The 13319-nt window shown below is 58.6% G+C and overlaps 2 protein-coding genes across 5 annotated transcripts in view; one reads left to right on the top strand and one right to left on the bottom strand.

The window, feature by feature from the left end:
* Window positions 1-2271: 2271 nt before the first annotated feature.
* The window catches only part of VPS9D1 (VPS9 domain containing 1), an 11405-nt gene continuing 357 nt past the window's right edge, over window positions 2272-13319 (bottom strand). The window contains exons 2-15 of one of the 4 annotated variants that reach the window (XM_045890527.3): window positions 12168-12243; window positions 10283-10375; window positions 10020-10182; window positions 8567-8678; window positions 8430-8492; window positions 8020-8072; window positions 7830-7917; window positions 7559-7644; window positions 6709-7199; window positions 5566-5695; window positions 5166-5374; window positions 4805-4901; window positions 3424-3528; window positions 2272-3080 (exon numbers count right to left, since the gene is read on the bottom strand). In XM_045890527.3, coding sequence (XP_045746483.2) covers window positions 2987-3080; window positions 3424-3528; window positions 4805-4901; window positions 5166-5374; window positions 5566-5695; window positions 6709-7199; window positions 7559-7644; window positions 7830-7917; window positions 8020-8072; window positions 8430-8492; window positions 8567-8678; window positions 10020-10182; window positions 10283-10375; window positions 12168-12243 — 1860 coding nt within the window. In that variant the 3' untranslated portion in view covers window positions 2272-2986. Of the gene's footprint in view, window positions 3081-3423; window positions 3529-4804; window positions 4902-5165; window positions 5375-5565; window positions 5696-6708; window positions 7200-7558; window positions 7645-7829; window positions 7918-8019; window positions 8073-8429; window positions 8493-8566; window positions 8679-10019; window positions 10183-10282; window positions 10376-12167; window positions 13293-13319 lie in introns of those variants that run through there. The other 3 variants (XM_045890526.3, XM_064581901.1, XM_064581900.1) reach the window with 3 other exon arrangements.
* The window catches only part of ZNF276 (zinc finger protein 276), a 23200-nt gene continuing 18630 nt past the window's right edge, over window positions 8750-13319 (top strand). The window contains exon 1 of the mRNA XM_064581902.1: window positions 8750-8774. The gene's annotated coding sequence lies outside the window, so the exon portion shown is untranslated. The remainder of the gene's footprint in view (window positions 8775-13319) is intronic.

The raw sequence follows: 13319 nt of genomic DNA, 5'->3' as shown, positions 1-13319 counted from the left end.
TGATGGAGACAGAGACTGGGGCTCTACTTACAGCTACCAGCCAAGGATTGTAGGAGCAGGAAGCTGGATGAGGCAAGTAAGGATTCTGCTCTAGTACTTTGAGGGAGTATAGTCCCATCAGCATCCTGAATTCAGATTCTAGCCTGCAGAACTTCAGTACATTTCTAGTTTTTTACTTGACTCAGTTTGTGGCATTGTTTATGGTGGCCAGAGGAAACTAACGCAGGCCTCACATGGTTCTGAGAATGTGGTTGTGAGTCCTGACTGAGGTCCTAGCTGACAAGCATCCACTGCAGACGCGTGGACAAAGCTCTAGATGATTCCAATCCCTGACATTGGGTCACCCAGCCTGGAAGCTGACCTAGCTGATGCTGGGGGTGCGGAGATGGGCTGTCCCCAAGGAACCCTGCCCGAATGGAAGATTCCTGAGCAAAGTAAACGACTGCTGTTGTGTTTAAGCCGGTGAGGTGGGGTGGTTGGTTACACAGCAATCGATGTGGGACTACGTGCATTCACCACATTCCGCTTCAACCCTCCCGGGGATGGATGCCACATTGCCTGACTCCATCTGTGTACATGTCCTCTCATGACCTGGTCGTAAGGTCGGAGGGTCATTTGGCATTTGCGCTGGCCCAGGACTGCAGCTAGTTCTTGAATCTGCTGCAACCCTCCCCCCGCCCCCGTGTATGGTTTCCAGCTTCTGCACACCACCATGCTCAGCTTTGCCTAGCTTTTGGATTTTACCAGTATGGTGCACATGAATTCTACCTTGTTACTGTGTTAATTTGCATTTCTTGATTTTTAAAGTTTTGAACACTTCTTGTGCTAATTAGCTTTTTAAAACTTTCTCCTCTGGAGGTGCCTGGCTGGTACAGTTGGTTAACTGTCTGACTCTGGATTTTGGCTCAGATCATGGTCTCAGGTTTATGAGATTGAGCCCTGTGTCGGACTCCCTGCTCTGCTTGAGATTCTCCCTCTCCCCCCTCCCTGCTCGTGCATGCTCTCTCTCTAATAAATAAATACATCTACAAACAAAAAAAACCTTCCTCTTCTGTAGACAATCTGTTCATAGCCTTTGCTATTTTTCTCTTTGGGACTGCTGCCTTTTTCTTGTTGATCTGCAGGATTTCCAGTGGGAAGAGTGGATTATTCATTCATTTTATGGAGGAACCATGGGCTCAGAGTCATGGGCTCAGCCTGTCCGACTGCAGCGCCTGGAACAGGGTGCCAAGGAGACAGCCCCCCATATGGGGCCCATCCCCAGAGGTGTGGTCCCCAGCGCCAAGCCAACAGGTACTTCCACTATCAGGCTTAGCTGAAGACACATCTTCATCCTCCATCTGCTTTATGCAGCGGCCTTTAAAATCCTATCCTTGAGACGTCAATGCCAAGGACTGAACCATGGGATGTTACCTCTTCTTCCCGAGGCTCCATGGTGGCTGGTGTGCTCATCCAGGTCTGGGTTACTCAGAACTCTACACTTACAAGAGCATAAGCAGAATGTTAGGGGGGCCAAGGGTGGGGAGACAAAGGCAAGGTGTTGGGCGGGTGCTGGCTTGTCTGCTCTGGGAGCACTGACAGGCAGAAGACCACAGGCCACAAAAGCTCCAGAGACAACAGCTGTCCCAGGGATTCGGGTTGGCCTGCCCCAGCCCACTGGGCCCAGCACCCAACTGTGGGGTCTGGACTGCAGGTGCCCGTTGGCCTCTTGAGTTGGCTTGCTGGGCTCAAACCCAGTTCTGCCATCATGAGACGTAGCCTAGCGAAGGTGCTTCCCCTGCTCCTGCCTCAGTTCCTCATGGAAGTCCTCGGAAGACAGACCTGCAAAGCACCCAATAAACACCAACTGCTGTTGCCGTCTCCGCAGAGCCTTTCCCCGGGGCACCTGCACACTGCTCCCGTAACTGGCCCCTGGGGTGGCTGGGCCCAAACCACCTGCCTCGGGGGTAACTCAGGTCTGCCAGGGGTCCCTCCTTCCCTGGCAGATGCTGCTTGCTTTCTCCTCTTTAGGGGCGACACAGATCACAGCTCAGGACACCTATGTGTGTTTCCCACCTGGAGAATGAAGGTGCTTCCCGAGACCCTGCAGGCCAAGAGGTCCAGTCCCAGGTCCTGCCCAACCCACTCAGCCCCGCGGAGCATGTCCTGCCCCAGAGGGTCTGGGAGGTGGTCTCTGGGACAGTCTGGCTCTTGCTGGTCCACAGGGGAGGGGTTGTGCTACTCAGGCCTCCGCACGGCCAGTGGAATGGCGAGCACGCGAGCCGTGCAGCGTGAGATATCAGTGACCTCTTTATTTTTGGCTGTGTCAGTGGCTGCCCAGGGCATGTAACAGTCAGAGTGGGCACTGGGCTGCAGGCAGGCACTGACCCTTGGGTTCACGCTGACCCAGAAGGGGACATGCGGGGATGGGAAGTGGCCAGGGGTCCAATTCGTACCGTGCCAAGGGCCGGGGTGGCTCAGAGGCCCCAGACACGGGTGGGTGCCCTGGGGGTGCCTGGGCTCCAGAGGAGAATGGAGTGATCAATGCCCAATAAGTAAACAGCACAGTTTCAGACCACCTAGGCCCCAGCCCTTGGGTGGGAGGCAGGGTATGGGGCCAGGCCCTCTTCTTGACTAACAAGCCACTGGTGCTGGAAGCTGACTGTCACAGGGATGGGAAGGGAGAGAAACCAGACCTGCCCTCTGCCAGGCCCAAGGCGCCCTCCCTACCGCTGAGTTGCTGGGGCTGAGGACCATGTGTACCGGCCCCAAGGGGAGTCCACAGCTCTGATGTTCGTGCACAGAGCCTCTCAGGCTGAGACAAGAAAGAGATGGGCCTACTTCCTAGGAGCTGGTGCCTCTGAGGAACAGCGGTGTCTCAAGTCCCTGGGCCAGATGTCAGGTTAGGGCAAGTGTGAGAGCTACACAGCCCCACCACAGCTGGCCTAGTGCCCCCCTCCCCCCAGCAGGTGACTCCTGGACGGTCCTCGGCAGGTCCTGTCCTCCTCTACTTGCCCAGGGCCCCCCGGGGCAGTAGCTCCACGTAGTTCAGGGCACTCTGTAGTGACGTCAGGCAGTAACCCTCCTCTCCAATCAGGTACCTGTGGAGAGATGGGCCCAGGCAGCATCTGTCACCTCCAGGGGATGCAAGGAGGCCCCCAGCACTTTGGAAGGGGTGTCTGCCCTCATGGGGCAGGACCTGGATGCTGAGGTCCCACAGGGGTCTGTCAGGGAGGCTGGGCTAGAGGATAGCCCACTCCCCAGGCAGATGCTGCTCAAGGGATGGCCCCCCCACCCAGGTCCTGTCCAAGCAGTATGCTGAGCAAGGGGAAGTAGGAAGGGACTGGCAGAGGGGACCATGGGCCATGTGCGCAGGTGGACCCCCGACCTGGGAGCACCTGCTCAGTGCACCATGCTGGCCTGACTCTAGCCGGGGGCTCCTACCCCTCATGGATGAACTCCTCCAGGGCTGCACACTCTGACACCAACTGGGGGAGACCGCTTCTCAGCACCACAAAGGACAAGATGGGCAGCAGGTCGTCGGCACCGCTGTTGGGCAGAGGCACGGCTGGCCGGTAGGCTCCGGGGCCCAGTATGGTTGCTCAATCCCCCAAACCCTGCAGCCCCCCCAGCTCGGCCTGTGGAGTGGTCCAGGGCTGACCAGCTGCTCTCCCTGCGCCCCTCCTGCCCACCTGCGTGGGGGAGTTGGGAGTGGACGCAGGGCAGTCCCTACAGGCAGCAAGGCCATCCCTGAATGGGAACCCTGTGCTCCGGAGCCCACGGCTGGGCGAGGCGATGCCCCCCCGGTGCACGTGTGGGGCTGCCCCACAAGGCTGCCCACACCTGGGGAGCAGGATAATGGAGGGGATGGCCCACGTCCAGGCAGCCTGCTGACACCCGGGATCGGAGCCAGGCACCTGAGATCCCCCACAAGAGGCATCTAGGGGAGCTAAAAAGGTGCCAACGGAGGCCCTGCAGGGCACGCAGAACCCTGGCCCACGGGGCCCACGGGTTGGTGGTCTCTGGGAAGGGCATCAAGCAAAAACTATGGCTTGAGTATGACCACCAACCATCTGTCTCTTTCTCCTTGGGTGGAGCTCTTGCTTGCTGATCTCATGCTCAACTCTAGCTTCTACCTGCCCATTACCTCCAGGCCCTTGGGTGTAGTAGGTGCTAAAGCCCACCCGCCAGGTTCAAATGACAGGTGCCTTTGTTATAACACTGGTCCCTGGGGCAGGGTGGCAACAGAAAGAGCCCCTGCAGGTGCTGAGGAGCTGGGAGCCCCAAATGGGGGCCAGGGCAAGAGGCTGCTGGCCCCAGGAGGATTCAGATAAGACAGATAGAACCAGGCATCGCAGATCCAGGTAGAGAAGACCCCCTGCCTCACCTCAGGATAGTGGGGGCAGGGATGATACAGGAACCCCAGGTGTGGGGGCTCAGCACAGGGAGCAAGCTCTTCACTGAGGCTGGGGCTTTTCCCCCAAAGTGTGCAACTGAGGGACCAAGCACATGCTGTTGGGACAAGCAACCCTAAATTTCACCAGATTAGTCAGGTGTTCCCGAACTCCTAAGAAGTCCTGCCCAGGGGGGCGGGAATGCATCGTTCACGGGGGCTGGAGCCCAAGCCCCTGGTGGACATGGGTACTCTGCTGGACGATGAGCTTTGCAAAGCTCACTGTAGCAGCGGGATTCTGGGGCCCAGGGGCCCAGAATCCAGGCAGAAACTGCAGTCCCGCTGCTTGGGGCAGGACAGGAGGGCTCTCTGGCCTCTACAGGCAGTCCCCCACACGCGCAGTGCCCATCCCAGTCTGTTTTGGGGACTCACATGGCTGCGGCACCCACTGGGGGTCTGGTCTCAGGGGCAGCCTCCTGGGCCTGGTAGTAATCCTCGGCACAGGCACAGATGACCCGCAGGACCCGCACTGTGGCACAGAAGTGACTTCAAGAGAGGGCTGAGCGGAGCCAGTCCCAGGACAGCCCCGAGGCCACAGCAAGTCTCAGGCACCCACCCTGAGAAGCTCCCTCCCGATCGTGCCCTCACACCGCTTATGGCCCGTGAGACACACCCCCACTTGACGGGAGGAGGGTCTGCAGCTCAGGGCAAACAGAGACTCCAGGTCACCTGTAGGATGGAACCGTATCTGAGCATGTTCCCCCTTCTGTCCTCCCAAACTGCAACCCCTCACCGATGCACTCCAGCTTCTTCTGGGGGCAGCTCTCCAGGACCAGCAAGCCCAGCTCTTGGGCTGCAGCACAGTAGGGGTAGGGACCAGCTCCCGTGGCCTCCAGGTCCCGGGGGAGGAGCTTCCTGGGAATGCCTATGGCGGCTGGGGGTGCACTCCTGTAGAGCTCCATGCTCCTGCTCAGGGCGGCCTCCCGGAGGCGGTGCACACTCCTGGGGCAGAGAGAGGCCAGGTTCAGCTGCCCAGGGGCTCTGCCCCAGGGACGGAGGCAGGGCTAGGTAAAGCTAGCTACACCCCGAGTCACAGGGGCGTGGGTGAGGCATCTGAGGATGGCCTGAGAGTGAGGCACCAACTGGAAGGGTGCCCCGGGGGCCATCCGTGGGGACTGGAACTGGGAGCGTACCTGTAGAGTGCCAGCAGCAGGGGCCATAGTGGAGAGAAGAAGGGCTCCTCGATGCAGGCCAGACACCGGTCCTTGGAGGCGGCCACGTTCAGGCCTTCGAAAGCCAGGAGGGTCAGCGAGAGCAGCCTGTCTGCCGGGAGCAGAGCCGGCACAATGGCGCTGTGGGGACGGCTGGGCCCTCCAGCCCCAGGCTGGCAGCCCCTGGAGGTCATCCCCAGCCAGCCTGGGGTGCCCAAGTGGGCCCCACAGCCACCCCCTCCTCTCCCACCCCCCGTGTGGACAGCGCCACGGTGTTCCGGCTCGGTGGGGTGGGGGTCTGCCTGAGCCTCCCTCCACTCCCCTCAAGCTTCCCACTTCTGTGTCCACGGAGTCGGGGGCAGAGCACCCAGGAGCTCACAGAAGCATGCCCCGCTCCCCCGAGGAACTAAGAAGACAGGCTGAGGAAGGCAAAGGACAGCCTCTCTCTGAAGGGGTTTGTACTCCAAACTGCAGGAACCTGAAGAACTTCAGAAGCATATTTAGAACAAGACCTGAGACCCAGAGAGATGGGAGACCCATCCAGGTGACCTTAAAGGCATTCCAAGCCGCCTGTTGAGACTCCCTCACTGGTTTTTAGGAAACCCTGAAAGCCTTCCTCCTTGGAAGGGACTTGGGAGTCACCAGCCACCCTAGACGCCGACCCCTAGGGAATCCACACGCTACTCTCAAGATGGAAAAAATCTCAAAATTGTCACCACCAGGCCGCACACACCTGATGGTCCTTGCTTTAGAATGACCCGAGTCCAACCCTGAGGGCTAGGACCACCTGGCGGGCAGAGGATCTGACAGCAGACCCTTCCCCAAACCCTCCCAGTGCAGCCCAGGGAGCAGACAACTCGGGACTGGGGAGAGCTCGGGCCCACAGCTGGTTCCAGCTGCTCTCGGAGCAGGGTGCCTTCCTGTCTGCTGAACACGGGGTTTGCCCCAGAGAAGGGCGGACAGGGACGGCTCTGCAGATCCAGCGTGGCTGGCCGCCAACCAGAGGAAAGCCTGTCCTCCCCAGGGCCCATCCTCGGCCTGTGAAAAGCCTTCTGAGGGGCACAGGCTTCAGAGGTGGAGCAGCTCCCCCCGCCCCCCCCGTCCTGCGGGCACGCTGGCCCTCACCGATGGCGTTGTGTATGTCCTTCACAGTGCTCTTCAGCTGCTCCAGCAGCGGCTCCTCCTTCACCCCCGTTGTTTGGGGCTCAGGCGGCCTCCCACGCCCCCGGCCCCACCCCTCAGAAGTAGCCAAGAAGTGTTCGAGGTCTTCAAAGGAGCTGTCTTTGCTCTGCACACCGGTCAAGCTGTGTGCCAGGGGTGAGGGGGGCCTGGCAGGGCTGCTGTCTGGCCCTCTGTCTGGGGGGCCGGCCTGAGGGCCGTCTGGGGGCCGTGGGGCCAGGCTGGGCTCCGCCGGGGAGAGCATGCAGTAGAGGCTCTGCGAGGGCCGGAGCCGCCGGCTTCCCGGAGCCAGCAGCCCGTCGGCGTCCGGGGGCAAGGAACGGCAGCCGGGGGCAGAGGCAGCACCAACAGCAGCCCTGCTCACGACGGGGTACAGCGCCCGGTACACTGCACACTGGAGCTTCTTCAGGAGCTGCGAGATGGGGTGGTTGGGAATGCTGCGAGCACAGAAGAGGTGTGGGGGTGTAGTGCTGAGGCCACGCCCTCACCTGCCGTCCACCTGCCCACCACGGGGCCCCACCGGACACATTTCGGAGGAGTGACGCTTGCAGTTTCCTTGTGAGTAACTGTGGCAGGTAGAGTCTGACCCACCCCCCTGAGAAGGCAGAAGGCGGCTGCTGAAAAGACCACGAGGGTGGCCGGATGGGACGTCTGCAACCCCAGCCCTTCCGAGGGAGCCTGCGGGCGCCCCGTACAGTCACCCCCGATCTCCCCTCTGTCCCTTTCCTTTCTGGTGCTTTTGTCTGCCTGCCTTCAGGGCCAACCAGGAGGTAGCGGGGGTGGAAGGCCCTGGTACCTGAGCAGGTGGGAGACCAGGCTGGTCACTAGCGACAGGTCCCCTGGGCTCTTCTTGAGCTGGGCCCTCCAGTGCTTCGGCCAGTCCTGCAAGGCAGGGGACTTCTTTGGAGAGCATGGCCAGGTCCCTGCGTGCCCCCTCGCCAAGGCTGCACCCCGGAAGACCAGCACCACACTGTCCATGCCCTCCCTGGGGCATAGGAAGACCCAACACCAACGGGCCCTGGGAACAGCAAGCCATGACAGCCCCAGTCACAGCTCCCGGCACTCACGTGGTCTTGCTCGTACTCGAGGATGGCGGCATAGAGGGCCCGCTGCTCCTGCTCCTCTGGGCTCAGGGCAACTTGACTGCAGAACCTCCTGGGGTGAAAGACGAAGTGGGGCACCTTAGGGCCGGGGGGTGGGTGTGGAAGTCCCCACCAGTCCTCTCGGCTGTCCCCAAACCAACGGGAGGAGACGCACCTGTTGGCTGCCTCCTGGAGCCGCAGCCGGCGCTCCTCCATCTTCCTCTGCAGCTGGGGCGGCAGAGTCAAGGCCGAGTCTGGTGGGGCGGCACCCCCGCCCGCCTGCACTGAGTCCCCAGGCATCCGGGGGTATGGTCAGGCCAGGCGGGGCACAGGAGGCAGCAGGCCTGAGGACTGGTGCTCGCTCAGGGAACGAAGCAAGCCCTAGCCGACTGGACGGTTGGAGAGGGGCCCGTGGGTGCTAGGAGGAACAGGAGGGCCTGTGCGGACGCGGGCAGAGCAGGAGCCGTCCCTCAAGGTCATGCCTCTCTGAAGCTGGACAAATTCTGTCCCCACTCCGGCCCTTCACTTCCCACCTCTCCCCCTTCTTGCTCAGCTCGGGACACCAGGATTGGAGGGAAAGGATACTGTCTCCTCCCGGGCTTTGGCGATCACAAGGTTCTCCATCATCTGCCGCTGCAGAGACAGGGTCTCGGAGAGGAAGGAGAAGATAAGGCCTACTCCTCTTCCACCACCAACCCAGACCCTCCCGGAGACCCACTCACCAGGGATGTCTTCTGCATGGCCTGGCTGGGGTCCAGACGGGCCATCCGTGCCTCGTAGGCAGCCTTCAGCTTCTGATTCTGCAGAGAGGCCTCCTCCAGAGGTGTCAGCTCCCTGGAAATAGTGACGAGCTGCTGTCCAGGCCCCAGGAAGCTCTGGAATGCTCTGGTGACCTGAAGACCCTCCCTGAGTGTGCCCTGAGACCAGAAGGTGAGCAGGTGGTGGTGGGGGCAGGCAGGAAATGAAAAGGAGGGAGGAGGTCTGGGGTGGACTGGAGACCCTGCCCTGTTGACCTGGACCTGCCGTTGCTAAGATCTCTGATCTTTCAAGAGAAGCTGGACATCGTACTTTTTGCAGATCAGTTATACGTGTTTGGCAACAACATGAAACTTTTTAAAGGACTCATGTGAGCCAAACAACTAGATGAGTCTGCCACCCATTAAATAGAGAACCCTGTCTACTTGGTAGAAATGGCCACCAAAAGCTACCCCCGACCCCGCACTGAGACTTTTGGCCTCACAGGTCTTCATGCTTTCACGGTGGGAGAGGGTCAGTTGTGAGGACTCCAACTGAGGGAAAATTTGTCCTGGGATGGAGGTCTTGTGCCTGGTCCTGCCCCCAAACTGCACACGCAGAAGTGAGGGCCTGGGACCTCTGGGCGGCAGTGGACCTGGAGGCTTGGCAGCACCAGGGCCACGAGGAGCCAGGCCTTATCTGTCCTAGTGGGGATTCTTGTATCTGACCGTTTTTCTCAGTTCCAGAAACTTATGTCCTGTTAGCTCTTCAAATAATGCCTCTCCCATTTTCTTCCTTTTCTTTTCCTGGAACTCCAATAATCTTGTGTTAGATCTTCTATCTTTCTCTCAGACTTTCTTTTTTCTCTCCCCTCTGTGAGTCATTCTGGGGGTCTGTTGACCCTTTAACCAATTCACTCATTCTTTCCACAACTATGTCTGCTCTGTTAAAAACCGACCACTCATTTTTGTGTGCATGTGTGGACTCTCCCTGCAGGATATGATTTGTCGTTATTGTTTTCAGTTAGTTTTTAAAAACAATTTTGGTATTATATTTTTGTTTCTACTTGGTTCTTTATTTGCTGGGTCAGATTTTATGTTTTTTTTTTGTCCCCTGGCATTATTTTCAAACTTGCTTTTTACTTCTGTAAATGTAGAGAGCACGGCAGTTTAGCGAAACGTCTGCTAATTCCACCTGAATACTTGCAGGCTGTTTCTGCTCTTACTCTTGAAGCTTCTGGTTTCTTTCTATGCTTGCTTATACCTGACTGTGTGCGATTCGTGCACATGCTTCTGTCCAAAAGGGATCTGCATTTGTTTTTGTCAAGCACGAGGCTGTTTCCATTCTCGGACCCATTTTAACTAAAACCATTGTGGTTAGCTCCCTTTGTCTGGACTTTAAACCCAGGCTCAGCCCACCTTCCATTTGGCCCCTTCTTACTTCTTAGAACTTTGTGACTCTGCTGCCTGAAGCTTCTGGAAGATCTCGGGCGGCAGAAACGGAGATAGTCTCCCCCCTTCATCCGAGTACACCCGACGATGTCGGCTGGTAGATGAGGGACCAGGAGCAGCCACAGGCGTGGCTGGCTTCAGGTGCGTTTTCCCTGCAAGACGTACATAAGCAAGGGGCAGCATGGAGTCCAGTGTCCCACAGAGATGCAGACTTGTGGGGGAATGCCCTAGGGAAATCTGCTGGAGACCCACCAAGCTTGGCAGCTGTTGACTGGGCCCTCTCCAGACACTGCTCAGCCAGTTTCAGCATCTTTGAGGTGTCTGGGGCCACAGGGTCTCCACCTTCTGGGGATCAAGAGACAAGAAAGCTGGTCACCATCACCTTTATCGCTAAACAGATTCTTGCTGAGATAAAAACAAGGACAAGCCCATCCTCTCCTCATCTCTGACCCCTATGCTAGCCTATCCCCCTCCTCATCTCTTCACCCTGGGTCACCCTGCCCCCCTCCTCATCTCTGACCTCTAGGTCACCTCATCTCCTCATCATTTCTGATCATCTGCGGGGGGTTTGCTTCCTGATGCTGTGTGGGCTCTGAGCTTGGCCAGCCCAGCATCTGACCTGTCATCCCTGCTGGACCATCAGAGCCCCCTTCCTCCCTAACCAGGCCTTTTCTCAGCAAGCGCTTTCCTTGTACTTACAGCCCCTCAAGGTGAGCCTTGTTGTGGCCATGGACCATTTCACAGAGACAACCTTACCACCTCTCTCCTGCCCTCTGGCTGTGCTTGACCCCAGCCCTGGCACATCCCCGGGCCTTCTGTTCTGCATTCCCTCCTCTGGGGATTACTCCCGTCAGCAGATAGGGACTGTAGGAGCTGGACCCCAGTAGCTGTAGTTCCTGACCCACCTATGCTCGCATTACAGCCAGCCTCTCACTGCATCCTGTTTTAACCCTCTGACTCCCACTGGAACTCCCTCACTAATACCCTCATGTCGAGTCCTTCTCTGAGGGCTCCTCGACCTCTCAGGGTCTGTCTCTTCCATTCTGCTGTGCCCTCCTCCCAGGCCTCCATCTTGGAGTGCCCAGAGCTCTGCTAAGCTCACTGCCTCTCTGGGGCAGCTCTGATTCTGATGACCCTACCCCTCCCTAACCACCATGGTCCCATATCCACCAGGGTGCTGAGCACCTCAAGCACAACATGCTCATGATGGAGCTCTCTATTCTTCCCACACAAGTCTGCTCCTGCCACCCCCTGGACCAGCCCTCTGCATCTCAGTTTCCCCCCAGTTCATTGTCCACCCCCCCCCGCCCCGCCAAACAGTGGCTCACTGTCTCCACCCCCTATCCTGCCAACCAGCGGCTCATCCCCCACCCCCAGCAAATCTGTGATGTCTACTTTTTTTTTTTTTAAGATTTTATTTATTTATTTGAGAGAGTGTGAGAGAGAGCGCACGAGCGGGATGAAGGGCAGAGGGAGAAGCAGACTCCCCGCTGAGCAGGGAGCCTGATGCGGGACTCGATCCCGGGACTCCTGGATCCTGACCTGAGCCAAAGGCAGACGCCCAATGGACTGAGCCACCCAGGAGCCCCAAGGTCTACCTTTAAAGAACGTCCCCAAGCCCTTCACTCCTTCCATCTCCAAGTGGTCCTATCACTGCTGTCCTCACTGTGGGAGCCTCCTGGAGGCTCTGCTTCCATGCTGGCCTCTCTCCCACAAAGCCTCTACAAGCTTCCCCTTACACCACAACAACCCCAGTTCCACCCAAGGCCATGACTGCCCCAACTGCACCTACTCTTCCCCGTACCCAGCATCCACTCTCACCTCAGGGCCTTTGCACATCCCTCTGCTGGGAGTGTTGCCCCCAGCCCCTGACTTTTCAGCAGCTCACTCCTTTCTGGGCCGGGGTTTGATGTTCAGTCTCTGGTTATGCCCCATCCCATTTCCATCCCCTGACAGCACCCATCCCTTCCTGCTCCCACATCACACTACGACAGCTCATGCTGAGTGTTCACCCATTCACCTTCTGCTAACGACTAATGGGTAGGACATAGGACACCCCCAGGCCTGAGACCCACCAAGGGCTAAGCTGTCCATCATTTGTTCAGTGCAGGAGGAGTGGTGAGGCTGAGAGCCGTACCTTTGGTGGTTTCCACTTCTTCCAGCAGCACCTGGGAGATGTAGTGGATGCTCCTCAGGTATTCTGTATATGCCTCCTGTGCCCAGGGAAGAGAAATGGCAGGGGTCAGTCCAGTAATGGCAAACAATTCCATCACGCCTGCCTCATGCCCTTGTGGGAAACAGAAATGGTGCTTGCTTATCTCTTGAGTTTGAGACATGTAGCCTGAGATAGTTAGCTGGTAGTTGCTCCAGGTACTCAGGGATGTCCTGCACAGATAGTATCCCTCTTCCCTTGACTTGAAGAAAAACAGTGCCCAGCTGGGCACCCATCCTCCGCTCACTGCCTGTTCCCAGCACAGGAAGAACAGATTCTCCAGTGCGCCAGGAGGAGCAGTCCTAACAGTCGCTGTGGAGTTCACTCTGCAACAGGTTTCCTTCCTGAGCGACTCAGGGGCTCTTTCGTCAGTGGCTTGAAAAAACCACAACTTTCCCAGGAGGTTACTGAGGGACTGATGTTGCAAATCTCAGAATCACTTTCTGGCTTCGGTTCTGGGAAATCCCAGAACCCCCTGAGCACGCCGCAATCTCGAGTCCTAGAATATCGCCACGTTCCAGGGTCTGACGGTCTGCAGGGTTCCGAGCCAGAGCACCAGGCACTTGGAACCGCCGCATGACATCTTGTCGCATCCCGGTTGTCAAATTAACCTTTAGGTCTCCAGCTCCGAGGTAAGGATAAAATGGGTTCCAGAAAGGATTTCTGACCTGTGGGGCACCTGCGGCCCTAGAAACCCGACTTGGGGAGAGCAGCCCACCGAGGAAGCAGGAGGCTTTTCCTGGGCACAGGCGGCCTCCCCTGTCCGTGGGCAGTCCAGCCGCTGCCACCGTCCGGACTCACGCCCACGCCACCCGGCCCGCATTCCCTCCCAACAGGCGTGCCGGAAAGACGCATCGCGGACGAGCCTCAGTTGACCCTCGCGGGGTTCCGCCGCTTCGGGGAATCCGATTAAAGCTACAGCGTCTGCCCGTGAAAACACGCAGCACGCAGGGAACCCTGCAGACGAGCCCGGGTTCCAGGTCCCCGCTTCGCGCACACAGACCGGCCCGCAGAGCGCGGGGAGCTGTCCAAGGTCACGCCGACGCCCGCGCCCCGCGCCCCCGGGGCCGCCGGCGG

Source organism: Mirounga angustirostris, unplaced genomic scaffold (assembly GCF_029215605.1).
Source record: "Mirounga angustirostris isolate CCGP_5_RB_7025 unplaced genomic scaffold, mMirAng1.0.hap1 SCAF_16, whole genome shotgun sequence".
NCBI lineage: Eukaryota > Metazoa > Chordata > Mammalia > Carnivora > Phocidae > Mirounga > Mirounga angustirostris.
The sequence above is the reverse complement of the archived record's forward strand: the minus strand, read 5'-3'. Positions and strand labels throughout refer to the sequence as shown.